The 14,872-nt window shown below is 48.7% G+C and overlaps 2 protein-coding genes across 6 annotated transcripts in view; one reads left to right on the top strand and one right to left on the bottom strand.

The window, feature by feature from the left end:
- Nucleotides 1–13,566, top strand: part of LOC123855534 (major allergen I polypeptide chain 1-like) — a 38,373-nt gene extending 24,807 nt beyond the window's left edge. Inside the window, exons 1-3 of one of the 4 annotated variants that reach the window (XM_045891246.3) lie at nucleotides 9,764–9,826; nucleotides 9,966–10,153; nucleotides 12,936–13,566. In XM_045891246.3, the coding sequence (XP_045747202.1) occupies nucleotides 9,766–9,826; nucleotides 9,966–10,153; nucleotides 12,936–12,974 (288 nt within the window). In that variant the 5' untranslated portion in view covers nucleotides 9,764–9,765 and the 3' untranslated portion in view covers nucleotides 12,975–13,566. Of the gene's footprint in view, nucleotides 1–9,763; nucleotides 9,827–9,965; nucleotides 10,154–10,724; nucleotides 11,106–11,169; nucleotides 11,790–12,935 lie in introns of those variants that run through there. The other 3 variants (XM_045891247.3, XM_045891248.3, XR_010408219.1) reach the window with 3 other exon arrangements.
- On the bottom strand, nucleotides 1,192–10,020 carry LOC123855533 (major allergen I polypeptide chain 2-like). Of its 2 annotated transcripts, none has more exons than XM_045891245.3 (3): nucleotides 5,902–7,918; nucleotides 5,212–5,393; nucleotides 1,192–4,065 (listed from the first exon to the last, which is right to left on the bottom strand). In XM_045891245.3, exons 1-3 carry the CDS (start codon nucleotides 5,960–5,962, stop codon nucleotides 3,985–3,987), a joined length of 324 nt encoding a protein of 107 aa, XP_045747201.1. In that variant the 5' UTR covers nucleotides 5,963–7,918; the 3' UTR covers nucleotides 1,192–3,984. The 2 variants fall into 2 exon arrangements, 1 of the variants encoding a protein (XP_045747201.1); XR_010408220.1 differs by lacking the exons at nucleotides 1,192–4,065; nucleotides 5,902–7,918 and adding exons at nucleotides 7,937–8,072; nucleotides 8,199–10,020 and having other exon boundaries at nucleotides 5,267–5,393.
- Nucleotides 13,567–14,872: the final 1,306 nt, after the last annotated feature.

Below are 14,872 nucleotides of genomic sequence, written 5' to 3'. Positions count from 1 at the left end.
TCAGTTTCTTTTATTCAACATAATACATTTGAGATTCTTCCATACTGTTGCATGCACCAATAATTTGTTCCTTTTTATTGCTGAGTAGTATTCAATTGTGTGAGTGTGACACATTTTATCTGTTCCCCAGTTGAAGGACACTTAGGTTGTTTCTAATTTTGATAAACTGAAATCTGAGTAAAGCTGCTATAAACATGGCAGGGTTTTATGCAAACATAAATTTTATTTCTCTTGAGTGTATACTTGGAGAGAAGTTTCCGAATCATATGGCAAATGTAAGGTCAATTTTATAAGAGTAAAGTACTTTTTGTTAGGGATATTAGGAAGACGTTGTTTAAGGATACAAACCCACAAGCAGTAGACAAATAAGTCCTGGAGATCTAATGCACGGCATAGTGATTATAGACAACAATACTGTATTATAAACTTCACAGTTGCTAAGAGACTAGATCTTAGTTGTTCCCACCACAAGAATAAATGATAATTATGTGATGTGATAGAGGTGTTAGCTAATGCTATGGTGGTAATCATATTGCTGTATATAAATGTATCAAGTCAACACATTATATACCTTACACTTATACAATGTTGCATGCCAATTATACCTCAATAAAAATGAATTTTTAAAAAATAAAATACTTTTTTCTTTTTTTTAAAGATTTTTTATTTTCTTATTTGACAGAGAGAGACACAGCGAGAGAGGGAACACAAGCAGGGGGAGTGGGAGAGGGAGAAGCAGGCTTCCCACTGAGCAGGGAGCCCGATGCAGGGCTCGATCCCAGGACCCTGGGATCATGACCTGAGCCAAAGGCAGGCGCTTAATGACTGAGCCAGTCAGGCACCCCTAAAATACTTTTTTTCTTCAAAAAAAAAAATCCTCTTGGTGTTTTCATTGGGATTACAATAAACTGCTGTTTTTAGGGGGAAATGACATTTTTTTCTTTCTTTTTTTTTTAAAGATTTTATTTGACAGAGAGAGACACAGCAAGAGGGAACACAAGCAGGGGAGTGGGAGAGGGAGAAGGCCGGCTTCCCGCGGAGCAGGGAGCCCGATGCGGGGCTCAATCCCAGGACTCTGGGATCATGACCTGAGCCAAAGGCAGGCACTTAATGACTGAGCCACCCAGGCGCCCGGGAAATGACATTTTTATGCTGTTAAAATTCCCATTCAGGGCGCCTGGGTGGCTCAGTTGGTTAAGCGACTGCCTTCGGCTCAGGTCATGATCCTGGAGTCCCGGGATCGAGTCCCGCATCGGGCTCCCTGCTCAGCAGGGAGTCTGCTTCTCCCTCTGACCCTCCTCCCTCTCATGCTCTCTGTCTCTCATTCTCCCTCTCTCAAATAAATAAAATCTTAAAAAAAAAAATTCCCATTCAATAGTCTTTTCATTTATTTAAATTCTGTGTATATTTGTCCCTTAGGAGGAATTTAGAGTTTTTTCAATATTCATTAATTCAACAAATATTTAGTGAGAGCCAATTCTGTGCCTTGAAAATTAGTACTGGGTTTGGAGATTTAAATTTGGAAGTTGTAGATATCACTAAGAAAGAAACTTAGCATGTCCCAAGTTCATACACTAAGAAAGTGTATGTAGAATAGAGATATAAAGAAAGTTATTCCTAGTATAAGACAGAAGTAACCAGAAAAGCTGAGAAAGATCCCCCAGGAAGGCAGAGAAAAACCAACAGACTATGATATCATGAAAGTCAAAAGAAAGGGGTGGGAGGGAGAGAAAGAGAGAGATCAGTCGTGACAAATGGATAATTAACTATTGAAATTATGGCGATTGAATCATTAGTCCACATTAATCCACAGAGAAAGGCTTGGCAGGCCCATCTTCATTTCTTAAATATTTGGTCATTTTGTTCAATGCCACTTAAAAAAAATCCATTCTTTCTCCATGATTCAATAAGCTGTCACTATTATATCTTAAACTATCTTTGAGTCTATTTTTTTAAAAGATTTTACTTATTTGAGAGAGAGAAAGCATGAGAGGAGCAGGGTCAGAGGGAGAAGTAGACTCTCTGCTGAGTGGGGAGCCCAACACAGAGCTCAATCCTGGAACTCCAGGATCATGACCTGAGCCAAATGCAGATACTTAACTAACTGAGCCACCCTGGAGCCCCTCTTTGAGTCTATCTGTGTGTTTTGTATCACAGTGGCCATCTATTTATCTACTAAAACTAGACTATTTATTAGTCATAAATATATACCTATATTATAAGACCTTAGTGAGAAAGATCCTGCTCATAGTTCTTATTTTCTAAATTTTCTTGCTTGATTTCAAGAATGTGTTCTTTTGGATAAACTTTAAATCAATCTTCATTAGAACATAATTAATTTAGATGGATTTAGGACTAGTTGACATTTCTTTTTATTATTATTATGTTCAATTAGCCAACATACAGCACCTCATTAGTTTTTGATGTAGTGTTCAACGATTCATTCGTTGCGTATAGCACCCAGTGCTCATCACATCATGTGCCCCCTTAAAGCCCATCACCCAGTTACCCCATCCCCCTACCCTCCTCCCTTTCTGCAACCCTCAGTTTGGTTCCCAGAGTCCAGAGTCTCTCATGGTTTGTCTTCCTCTCTGATTTCTTCCCAGTTTTTCATTCCCTTCCCCTGTGGTCCTCCACACTATTCCTTATGTTCCACATATGAGTGAAACCATATGATAAGTGTCTGTCTCTGCTTGACTTATTTCACTTGGCATAATCCCCTCCAGTTCCATTTCTACAGGGTCAATTTATCCTGTATAAAATATGATTTAGCCCTCTATCAATTCAAATTTTATTTTGTATTTATCAATAAAATTTTAGATCTTTAGTATGACCTGAACACTTAATATTAAGTCTAGCAGACTTGGCAGGTATAAAATCCATTTGTAAAATGAGCCAACAGTAAATTAAAATGCTTAAGTTCAACCATTAGGCCAGAAAAGAGCCAGAACTCAAGCCCCTGGCCTCTTGGCATGTCCCAAGTGCAACACCCTCAATATGACCTTACTGTGCTTGCCTGGCCCAGGAAGGTAGCGAGAGGCCACCTGCTGTGCCACTTTTTCTGTGAGCCATACTCACTGGAGCCCAACACTGCTCTAGTCTCTAGGAAATAAAGGTAAAACCTACTCCTAGCCTTGCAGCTTCACAAGTAGCCTACTGATAAATACAATTGCCGATCTGATGCTTTTGGAAGTAGGCTCAGAGGGCTCATGACACTTGCCAGAGGTGACACATCCTGCAAGTAAGATTTAAGAGCCTGAGCTCCCGGCGACAGCAGCATTCCCTCTGGGTTGGTTTCCACTCCCTTTCTCCCTTCCTCCTGAGCCAAGATTGCATGGCGGTCCTGGGTCCACTGGCAGAACCCAAGAACAGCAGTGGAACTGGGTGTCTCGGCAGAAAGGCCGGCCTCCTCAGAAGACACCCACCTAAGAAGCATAAAAGGGCGGATGCCACTGGGAGACGGAGAGGACTTGTGATAAGCCCACTCAGGTTATCGCTTGAGTCCACCCTCCAATGACCAGTGTGACATGTAAGGGGCTAAAGGCTCTGCAACGGTGGCAAATGCGGAGTCAGCAATAGGCTACGTGGACATTTTTATCCATCCAGAGTGGGGAATCCTGGGCTTACATATATGCTATTTAATCCACACACAGAATCCCCATTTTACAGATGAGAGAATAGCCTGAGAAAGAGAAAACCGCTTGCACCTGCTCCTGATTCGGCCTGACTCCAGTCCCCACGCTCTCAGTGACCACATGTGTGTCCCCCCCTCCCCTTCGCCGTGTCCTGGGACCTCCTGCCAGGCCTCGCACACTCTCTGCCAAGCACACAGACATGGGGCATGCAGAGCTAAGCTGCAGTTATTTTATTACAGCCAGCCTGATAGAGACTGAAGGAGGTGAGGACAGGTATGGGGATTCCAGCTTCAGGTGTGAAGAACAGAGCAGGAGGACAGAGCTCAGATCAGGCATCTGGGGCAAAGATTCATCTCCCCAACGAGGTCACGACATTCTTCAATGGGACCACAGCTTCAGAGATGCACTGCTTGCTGGTGGTGATGGTAGCCTGGGAGAGAGTAAGACGAGGAGGGACGGAAGACCTGAGCGCAAGGCAGAGCGAGCCATCCCCTCAGGATCACCCCGCTCCTCATCCTCAGGGATTCAGCTCCATCCCCAGCAAGAACCTCTGGCTGGAGAGGGAGCTGCAGTCCATCAGAAGAGGATGAAGATGACTCCCCAGTCGCCCATACACAGGTGTCAGGAGGAAGTCTGAACAACCAGCGAGGGAGGCAAGGAGATCAGAATCTTCTGGGCTGTGGGTCTATGTGATGTCTCCTGCACCTGAGACTCGTCTGTCAGGTGTGTGGGACCTATGGAATGTGGATGCGGATGAGGTCTCATGGCCCTGTGCGCCTATATTAATGCAAGAAATTCTGCTGCTTCATAAACCTCTCATTTTGCAGAACCAGCACTTAGAGGAAGAGAGTGATGAGACAGACTAATCAAAATCTACATAACTGTGCAACAAGAACAATGATGGACAAAGACAGTTCATCAGGGGATGCACTGACCAGCCCTGGGGAGCAGGTGCATGTAGCTAGAAGCTGCCTCGGGGGCCCCAGGCACCAACAACAACAGAGTGCAGCTTCTGGCTTTCGGCACTGAGAAGAGACAGATGGAAGTGGGACTCAGAGCCAAAGAACAGCCATCAAGGTGGGCAGTAAAACAGGCCGAAAACCAGAAGCCTTACAAGGCCAGGGAGTCCCTTCCTGAGAAGAGAGTCGAAGGGCAGGTGATCGGTTTCGACATTCCTAAAACAGAGCCGAGCGCGCTCCTACACGTGCAGGAGCCGAAGTAAGGACCCTTGTTTTCCTGCCGAAGGTTAAAATTCTACTCCTGCAATGCTGGCTCCCCTAAAAATCGCCTGAGTCACACACTTTCTGTGTCGCACCGATGTCAGTCCCCAATTTTCCAGCTGTATGTAAACTGGCACGAGAGGGACACGTGTGGTAGAAGAAGAGGCTGGATGTGCATGGGGCGTGTGGTTGCATACTCTGTGCTGCAGGATGGAGCAAAGTTTATGTGCTTGATTGTTTGTAGCTCGTGTCTGTCGAGGAGCCGCTGACGGCGCGGTCTATTTGTACGCGCACTGTTCCAATATGCTGCGTGTGCGGCAGCCGGGTGGGGATGGGGGGGAAGGACAGTCAATTACCATGACAGTCAGATCCAAGGCCTTGGCTTTGAGTCCCTTCTCATTGTAGCAATCCTGGATTTTTTCCATGGCTGCTTTTTCTGGTTCAGTGGCATTGACCAGATCAAGGCTGGCGTCCAGCGTTAACTTCTCTCCAATGGCCACGGCACCAAAGATCACATAAAAAATAGGGCAAGATTTCACTGAAGACACAAACAGAAAACACCTCAACAAAAGAATCACCAGGGTAGGAGGCTCCTGTTTCCCCACCACTTGACAGGACTTCACGTACCCGGGGTGTTCTGACTCACCTTCCACGGAGACCTACCCACTCCCAGGACTGCTTACATCCCAGACACAGAGACCATTTTCCAGGAGGCACTCTCAGCAGAAGGGAACAGTGTGAGGCGCCCCAGACTGCGCCTCAACACATACCAGCCTGCCTGCTTCTGACCTTCCGTTAAGCCCCACTACCCCCAACAAACTCCCCTACTGTGTGCACAACTAAGGACCCCTCCACCTCCAAACCTCTCCCTCCAGTCCATGCCTGAAAACCTCAGGGGGTTTATGCAGGACCCCTGGGTAATGATCTCCCAGCTGCCCCCTAACTCTGTCCCTAGAACTACTTGGAGATCACCATGGCGGGTGAGGGAGTGAGACAGAGCGAGGCAAGGATCAGGAAGGCCATCTGTCCCTCATTCCTACTCTCACCCATCTCGATGCCCAGCTCTTGGGTCACCAGCAAGGCCAGCACAAGCAGTGTGCCCTTCATAGTGCCAACCGCCAGAATGTTCTGCTCAGTGCAACGTTTCTGCTGCTTTTTAAACTACCAGCTCCCTGAGTCTCGCCCACACCCCTTTTAGGAGCTCCAAAGGCTTGTGGGCAGGGACCTGGCACATGCGGCTCCTTCAGCCCTTGGGCTGAAAGCCTTCTGGAGAGGATGCGGTTTTCCTTCGCCAAAGACCAACTGGAGCTCACATTTCTAAGTGACTTCACCCTGAGCCAACTGCTCTGTTGTCCCAGCCCCAACTGTGACCGCTGTTTCCTGCTACTCCTTCCCCGCAACCTATCCTGGCTCCAAGTGCAGTACTCTCCCAATCACAGGAGGGGTCAAGGACAAGTCTATACCACTACAGGTTGACAAAAGATCATCCAGCCTTTCCTGGGCCTAAGTTTAAGTCCTGGAGATAAGTATGGGGTGCTGGGCCCAACTAGAGCCTCTTGAACACCTTAACTGCTGCAGTCTCTGGATTGAGCCCCCAAGGATGGGTGGACACCATCCTTGGGCCCTGAAGCATGCCCTACCAGGGAAGTCTCAGGACTCCAATAACGCTCCAATATAGGATCATGTCACCTGCTTCCTTCTCACCCCTTCTCACCCCTGCAAATTCCTGGGCACCTTCTGGACTCCCAGTGGGTCCAGCCTTGGCCCTGACTCGCCCCCCTCCATCGGTGAACCTGGTCCCAAGAGGAGCTTGGACTTAATAGCCCATCCAGAAACATCAGTGAGTAGCTGTGGAGTTGTACAGTGTGTCGCCCGTGTCCCCTGGGAGCTTGAACTCTACAGACCAGAGTGCGAGGTCAACCAGAGGAGGCACTCCGTTGCCTTAAAATCCTTCAAGAGTTACACTCAACCTTCTACTCTAGAAAAGTGGTTTATTGGCACAAACAAGATGAGACAGTCCATGAAAATTCTAGAAGGAAGCTCCCAGTGGCCAAATCTGGAACAATTTAAGCAACAAAAGGAATGACATAGTATTAGATGATAACCCAAAGCATAAAATTGTATCTGTGAGTCCATACTGATGTAAATAAATGATTTAATAAAGAAGAAAATGAAGAGAAGAGACAGATATGCCTCACAGAAGCATTCCAAATAATACACATAGATACTGTCTTCAGGAAGTGGAGCTTATTGCCCTGTCCTCCTGGTGAGTGGGCTAGACTTAGCAACTCAATTCCAAAGAGTCCAGAAAGGGGAAAACCATGCAGAAACTTAGCAAACCCAACATTAATCAAATGATCAGGACTAGGGGCGCCTGGGTGGCTCAGACGGTTAAGCGTCTGCCTTCAGCTCAGGTCATGATCCCAGGGTCCTGGGATCGAGTCCTGCATCGGGCTCCCTGCTAGGCGGGGAGCCTGCTTCTCCCTCTACCTCTGCCTCTCTCTCTCTCTCTGACTTTCATGAATAAATAAATAAAACATTTTAAAAAAATGATCAGGACTAATATAACCAGTGATAAGACGTACTGATGTCACACATGCCATGATGTGATGTGACAATATAGCGCTTCTCCTCTTTGTAGTCTCCCCAAAACCCAAGGCCTGAACCCCAGTCTAGATTATGAGAAACACAGCAGACAAAATCAGTTTGGTGAACATTCTATAACACCTGGCCAGTCTTCAAGACCATCAAGGCCATGACAAACAAGGAAAGACTGAGAAATTGTCACAGATCAGAAGAGACTAGGGAGATATGACAATTAATGCCATGTTTAGGATATGGATCGGATTCCAGAACACAAAGAGGACATTAATGTACAAACTGGTGAAATCCAAATAAAGTTTGGAGTTTAGTTAGTAGTAGCATGCCAATGTCAGTTTCTTGGTTTTGACAAATCTTTGCAACTTTTCTGTAAGTCTAGAATTACCCCCAAATAAAAAGGTATTTAAAAAAAAAAAAAAACACTTGCATTACTAAGGGACTGCATATACTACAAGACCTTATCCAGAAAGTCCCCCTGACCTCAGCAAATGTCCCCACGTCGAGCGATGTCTCAGATGGTTTTGTGGCGCCCAGTGGGGCTGGACAGACATCAGCATCCTGTGTCACTCTAGCACTCCAAACTCTGGCTTCATCATCTCCTAGAGCTGGGAAGAACCTGAAGGAAGTGCCTAGTGAAGGACAGCAGACATACGATCCTTGCCCAGGTGCCCCCGCCACACTGAAATTCGGTCCCAGGAGAGAAAGAGCAAGCCATGTCCAATCTGGGGCATATGGTGCTCACCTTCCCAGGCTGATAAGTGCCCAAGAACCTCTGAGGGACATCCGCAGTGGCCTGAGCCTGTCATGAGATGACCTCACAGGGATGGCCTCTGGGCATCATGACTGGAGCGGCTCCATGGTAGCCACCTGACAGCTGGAGCTCAGGACTCGGCACCTCTTTGCCAAGAGCGGTTACCGGATGTGAATCCTGTTTGGCGTAAGGCTCTGACTGGGGTCAGAAAACTTTTGTCTTACCTTCAGCAAACTCTGTTCTTTCACAGATGCCTCAGAGAAAAGGCCAGGCAGGTACCTCCAGCAAGCAAGCATAAGGGAAAATGTTCTTGGTTATTATCAACTCCGCAGAAATAGGATATTCCTCTCGTTCGTCTAACAAACATCTGTGCAGCCCCTGCTACGTGTCCTTGTCCTGGGGACGCAGCAGTGCACACAGCAGAGCCCTCTCTCTCCCGGAGCTCATTATACAACTGAGAGGAAGTGGAAGACATCAGCGAGGGACAAGATGAAGCTGGGGAGAGCAGCAGGTGCTGTGGGGGAAGGGGCGGGGCCCTAGGGGGTCAAGCACGTGGGAAAGTCTCTCTGATAAGGTGCCGTTCGAAGAGAGCTGAGCAATTAGGCCCTGAATCACGTACTTGGAGGAAGAGCATTCCAGGCAGCGGGGGCCGCTCGTGCCAAGGCCCTGCTGCGGGAGTACAATCTGGAACCCAAAGCCTCCGACCGCTGGCATGGTCAAGAAGCAGAAGGAAGACCAGTGAGGGAGGAGAGAATGGCAGGGACAAAATCAGAGAGGCATCAGGTCTTCGGTGGCACACCGGGTATACAAAGCACACAGGGCTTGTAGGCCATAGAAGCTGCTCAGCTTTTCCTCAGAATGTACCTCTGGCAAGAGAACGGTGCGAACCGTATAGAGAAACTCAGAATAAGAGGCTGGTCAGGGCAAAATGCTATTTCTGAGTCAGACGGAGGTACTGCCAGACTAACTAGGTGACAGGAGCCGGTCAGCACAGAGGGGAGGATTCAGGGCTCCAGAAACAGACCCAACAGACTGGCTCAAGAGAGGCCACTGAGCAGGTCAAGGACAGAGATGAGGATGAAGGCAGGGCAGGAGCCACCAGAGAGTGGCCTTCTTTTGGCACTTACTAGCTATGAGACCATCGGCTCAGCACTGGGTTTCCTGAAAAATCCCTCAGTTGGGACCAAACGGTCTTCAAGGTCACAGGTAAGAGGCTGACATTGGCCATCATTCGGGAGGCCTGATTTGGGAGACTTTTTGCCCCTTTTCCCAGTCAACCTAGGAAATTTCCATTGTGAAACTTCTGGTGTCAGCTGCCACTTGGACAGAGCCCTCCGATGGGGAAGGGAGGCCAAGTTAGTGTCCTTTGTTGACTCAGGGACTTGGGATCTTGCCCACACATCCATCTCCTGCCTCCACGGATCCCAGGCAATTCCAAGCTGCAGCCCAGAGAGGGCCTCCTGGAAAAGGATGTGTCAGGCACAGGCCCCTCCTGCCCACCCCTCCAGCTGGTATAAAAGCGCTCCAGGCCTGGGAGGGAGCAGCTGTGGCCTGCAGCATGAAGCCGGCTGGTGCTCTCGTGCTCCTCTGGGCTGCTTCGCTCCTGCTCTCGGGCCGAGGTGGGCGCCTAGGGCCACGGGTTCTCCGGGGGTTCTGACGCCTTCCTAGGGCAGTTGTGAGCCTGTCAGGAGGAGGAAGGGAGGAGCATGACCTGGCGAAAGTCTTTCGACGGAGTGTCAGCTTATCTTTGTGTTCCAGATTGTAAAATTTGCTCAGCGGTGAGTGATGATGTTACCTTGTTCCTGACGGGCACCACTGAAGAATATGTCCAAGAAGTGGCACAATACCGAAATGAATCTATAATATTGGAAAATGCCAAAAGTCTGAAGGAGTGCATTGATGGGAAAATGACAGCGGACGACAAGACGAATGCTGTCAATGTGCTGGTGGGTCCAGCTCTATGTGTCCCTGTCTCTGGCGCCTGTCTGGGGGTCTGCTCAGGGCGGGACAGGGCAGGGCAGGAGGGGTGGGGGGCACCCATTTTTCTTCTCCACCATAGCCCTTCCCTGGGAATCCAGGATGAGAAAGACCTCATGGATGGGAAGTAGAGAGGATAGTGTGGGAAAGACTGAGCCCAGCCCTTGAGCTTTCCGGCCGGCCCTGGCTGCTCAGTGCTTCCCGGCCACCCGCCTGGGAGTCTGCAGGCCCTCCTATGTCCTTGGCATCGCCCAGCCTCAGTGTCAGGTCCTCAGCTCTGGCCTCCCTGACTCCAGCCTCTCCAGCATGTGAGCCTGGATCTTTAAACTGTTAGCATTGGGTCCTTCCTGTCTCCAAACATGGGCTCCTTTACCTTACCTCCTCAAGTTCCCCATTCCATCCCCCCTAAGACCCTCATTTGTCCTCATTCCCTGGGTCCCAGAGATCCATTCTGTGCCTCACCTGCCAGGAGAGCAGAGAGGGAGGGGAGGGGAGGGGAGAAGGCAGCTTCCCAAAGCAACCCCCCCCGGTCCTTCCTAGGCCTGAGATGCCCCGTGTGGAAAATCACAGTGAATCCTCTCTCTGCTGTCCCAAGAGGGGAACAAGCTACTGCGTCAAGCAGCAAGTGTCCAAGGGGCAGGAGGAGGAAGCAGAGCCGGAGACCCCCAGGTGCCCACAGGTGCATCTGGAGCCCCACCAGGACCTTCTCGGCCGCCTCTTTCCATTCTATCCACAAATGCCCCCCATCCCACCACAGTGACCCCTCTTCTTCCCTCTGCTCCCCTGGAGGAAGAGGCGCACCTGGGATTCTCTTGTGGTGCAGGAGATTGGGAGGAATCCACCTTTGCCTGCTCAGATCCAGAAGCCATCCCCCAAGCAAACCTGCAGTCTCCTCTCCAGGAAGGGTCCAGTGAGTGTTCAGCAGAGCTCGATGTCTCTTGTACCCCTTGAGGCCTCACCAGGTTTCCTGACTTTCTCTTTGCAGGATAAAATATACGCAAGTCCTTTGTGTTAACGGAGCCATCTCTTCCAGGAGCCCCAAGGATGTCACTTAACTGATCACTAACTGAGTAGTCTCAGCAGCCTACCATGTCCAGGTGTCTGAGTAAAGGATTCCAGCAATAAAAGCCTTGCAATCCATGGACAGTGCTTGCTCCTAGGCCTGGGCTTTGGGGGTGGAGGGGTGCAACAGCAGGGACCTCCAGGGTGCCTTCCCACTGTGGCTAGATTTGAATGCTGCTGGATGTTCTTCCTCCATGGAATGCCATGGGCGGGGTGGGGGCGGGGGGGAATGATAATTAGAAGAGCTGGGGTGGCTGAGCACTTCTGTGCCCCAGGACCCACAGGTGGCACAGGCCGCCTTGCCCAGAGTGAGACCCGGCTCTTGGCCAACGGCCAACCACTCTGACGCCCAGGGTCTGGCTGGGGGCTGCTTCTGAGATGGAAAACCGGCCCTGTGATAGCAAGTGGAGTCCAGGGGGCATAAGCAGGTTGTGAGGCCGAGACTCCTCCCATCACAGGTGCCCCAGGATGTGTATTCCACACTCGGCCATTCTACACATCTAAAAGCTCTGGGGCTTTCATAAGGAGAGCTGGGCTCTGAGAGAGATGAGTTGGATGGGTCTTCCAATGTCATGGATAAAGACTCACCCCGGTCCATGGCAAGTGCAGGGAGTGAGGGGCGCCCCACTGAAAGGTGAGAAGATGATGAGTGACGGGCAGTTTGTTCTCACTGAGACACAATTAGTCTCTCGACTGTTGCTCACCTCCCACAGAACTCCCTGGGGACGGCTAGTACACGAGGCATCTCGAAGTTGTCCTTGTGCACTGCCTTCTTCCAACCTGTGGAATCTTTATCTAATCTGGGGCCAGGGTAAAAAAATCAAGTGCAGGGGCGCCTGGGTGGCTCAGTCGGTTAAGCATCTGCCTTCAGCTCAGGTCATGATCTCAGGGGTCTAGGATCGAGTCCCACTTCAGGCTCCCTGCTCAGTGGGGAGTCTGCTTCTCCCCTGCCCCTCACCCCGCATTTGTGCTCTCTCTCTCTCTCAAATAAATAAATAAAATCTTTAAAAAAAAAAGTGGGGCACCTGGGTGGCTCAGTCTTTAAGTGTCTGCCTATGGCTCAGGCCAGGATCCCAGAGTGCTGGGATCGAGCCCCGCTTCGGGCTCCCTGCTCAGCAGGAAGCCTGCTTCTCCCTGTCCCACTCCCCCTGTTTGTGTTCCCTCTCTCCTGTCTCTCTGTCTGTCAAATAAATAAAATCTTAAAAAAAAAAAAAAAAGTCAAGTTCAGATGCCCTTCTAAATCCCATTCTGTTTGACATCCAAACTTCGATGGCTTGAAAGATGAATGTCAGAAACTTGAGGCTTTTGATCTCAGATTCTCACATGACCTTGCCTCTGAGATCATAAAAGCCCTGCCCCACTTCCACGTAGTCCCACCTAAGTTCATCTGAAGCTGTGGCAGATAATCCCCTCTTGGAGACATCATCCCTCCTCAAACACCTGCATCTCCCTTCACTGTTCGCTGGCCTTCCCCCCGACCTGGGAGCTTGCTGAACAACTCTTAGGCTCACTCTGAGAGTGTGAAGGAGTTTATGCCCACAGGCAACCCTCAAATAATACAGATCCCAGCCTCCTCGACTCAGTTATGGAGGTGAATTCCACCCTGTCTCTGATAAGATGTCCCGTGGTCTTGAGTCCCAGTTGCCCAGCCCTGTGGCTTTCCTCACTTTCCTGTTTCACTTCCCTTAGGTTCCTCACCTGAGCACCCTGAGATCACCTCCCAAATAAATTGCCTGCCCCCAAGTCCTCGTGTCTGGGTCTCCTCTGATGGGAACACAAACTGACCCAGTGACCTACGTCCAGCTTCCTGACCAAGAAGGAAAGGCAACCAAGTAGAGTAGAAGACATTTGGTGAAAGTGGCAAGAGGAAAAGACTGGAAAAGCCTGAGGAGTTTCTTCCATACTGAGGCCATGAGGGGCTAGCCCATCCTACATTCTTTCAAGAGAGGCACAGAAGACATAAGAATAAATCAGAAGGATATCTAACCCATTTTGGTCTAGGTGCCCAGGAAAAAAAAATAAAGCAAGGCCCGAGATTACTGGGGAAGCTCTAGACTAAGAGAGACCCTGAAAGGAGCCCAGGAGGAATAAGGCAAAATGGGCTGCAGGCTGATCATTAAAGTCCAAGGAGACTGTACTACTGTCCAGTGTGGTGCACAGTGTGCTCACTGCGTCAGCCCAGGCTTACAAAACACCCCACCTCTCAGGAAATGCTGTGAAGTGGGAAAAAAAACAGTGAAAAATAAATTTCTGGTTCTCTTTTCCTTCTCAAAGTCCCATGAAAAAGACAGTAAAAGAATTTAGAAGTATAAGCCCACAGGGACAAAAGGAACAGCACAGGGATTATCACCAGGTGGTTGAATATAACATGTTTTCAGACAATTGGGTGCCTGGGTGGCTCAGTCAGGTAAGCGTCTGACTCTTGATTTTGGCTCAGGTCATGATCTCGGGGTCATGAGATCGAGCCCCGTGTCAGGCTCCATGCGGGGCATACAGCCTGCTTAAGATTCTCTCTCTCTCTCTCCCTCTCCCTCTGCCCATTCCCCTCCTCGCATGTTTTCGCTCTCTCTCTCCCGCTTTCTCTCAAAAAAAAAAAAATAATAATAAAAATGACATGTTTTCAGAGAATAGAAAGCAGAGAAAGATGTGCTAACTCCAGGTAGAGAAAGCCACATCTAGTAAGTAAGGGAAAAGAAGGGAAAAGCCAATTTTTTCTCCAGAATCCCAAATAGGTTTGGACTTCCGAGGCACTGGGCAGTGCAGTGGGTAAGAGTAAATAAAGCTGCAAAGCCAAAAAGAGGCAACGGATGGGAAATTTCTATGTGGAACCACTGAATCTCTAATCTCACTTCCCTATCCCTTTCATGCACAGAATGTCTGGATCCAGGCATTCCTTCCAAGAAAGAAGCTGGAGACGCAGTATGATGTAATGGTTAAGAGCATGGACCCTAGAGCCACACTTCATGGGTTCAAAATTGTTTGCATTCAAAAGATCGATGATTAGAGCGTCTGGGTGGCTCATTCGGTTAAGCATCTGCCTTCGGCTCAGGTCATGATCCCAGAGTCCTGGGATGGAGCCCCGCATTGGGCTCCCTGCTCAGCAGGGAGCCTGCTTCTCCCTCTCCCTCTGCTGCTCGCCCTGCTTGTGCATTCTCTCTCTCTCTCTGACAAACAAAATCTTCAAATATATATATAGTAAATATATATATATGGCAAAGAAAAAAGTTTATTTTATTCCAAGAGTGCACACATAGTTTAGCATTACAAAAATATAGAATTCACTGCCTTAACAGACTAAAGGAGAAAAATCAAATGATCATCTCAATTAGTGCAGAAAAATAAGTTCTGGAATACTAAAGAGTCATTTATGATTTTAAAAAATTAAAATGGGAAAAAAAGAGGTTTTCATGAGCATGATAAAGTGCATTTGTAAAAAACTACAACAAACATCATACTTGATGGAAAATATTATAAGCAATCCACTTAAAATAAAAATGAGGTGGGGCACCTGGGTGGCATAGTCAGTTAAGTGTCTGACTCTTAATTTCAGCTCAGGTCATGATCTCAGGGTCATGAGATCAAGCCTTGCATAGGGCTCCACACTCAGCACAGAGTCTGCTTGAGAT

The sequence above is a fragment of the Mirounga angustirostris genome, unplaced genomic scaffold (genome assembly GCF_029215605.1).
Source record: "Mirounga angustirostris isolate CCGP_5_RB_7025 unplaced genomic scaffold, mMirAng1.0.hap1 SCAF_16, whole genome shotgun sequence".
Taxonomy (NCBI): Eukaryota; Metazoa; Chordata; class Mammalia; order Carnivora; family Phocidae; genus Mirounga; species Mirounga angustirostris.
This window is presented reverse-complemented; position numbering and strand designations above follow the sequence as displayed.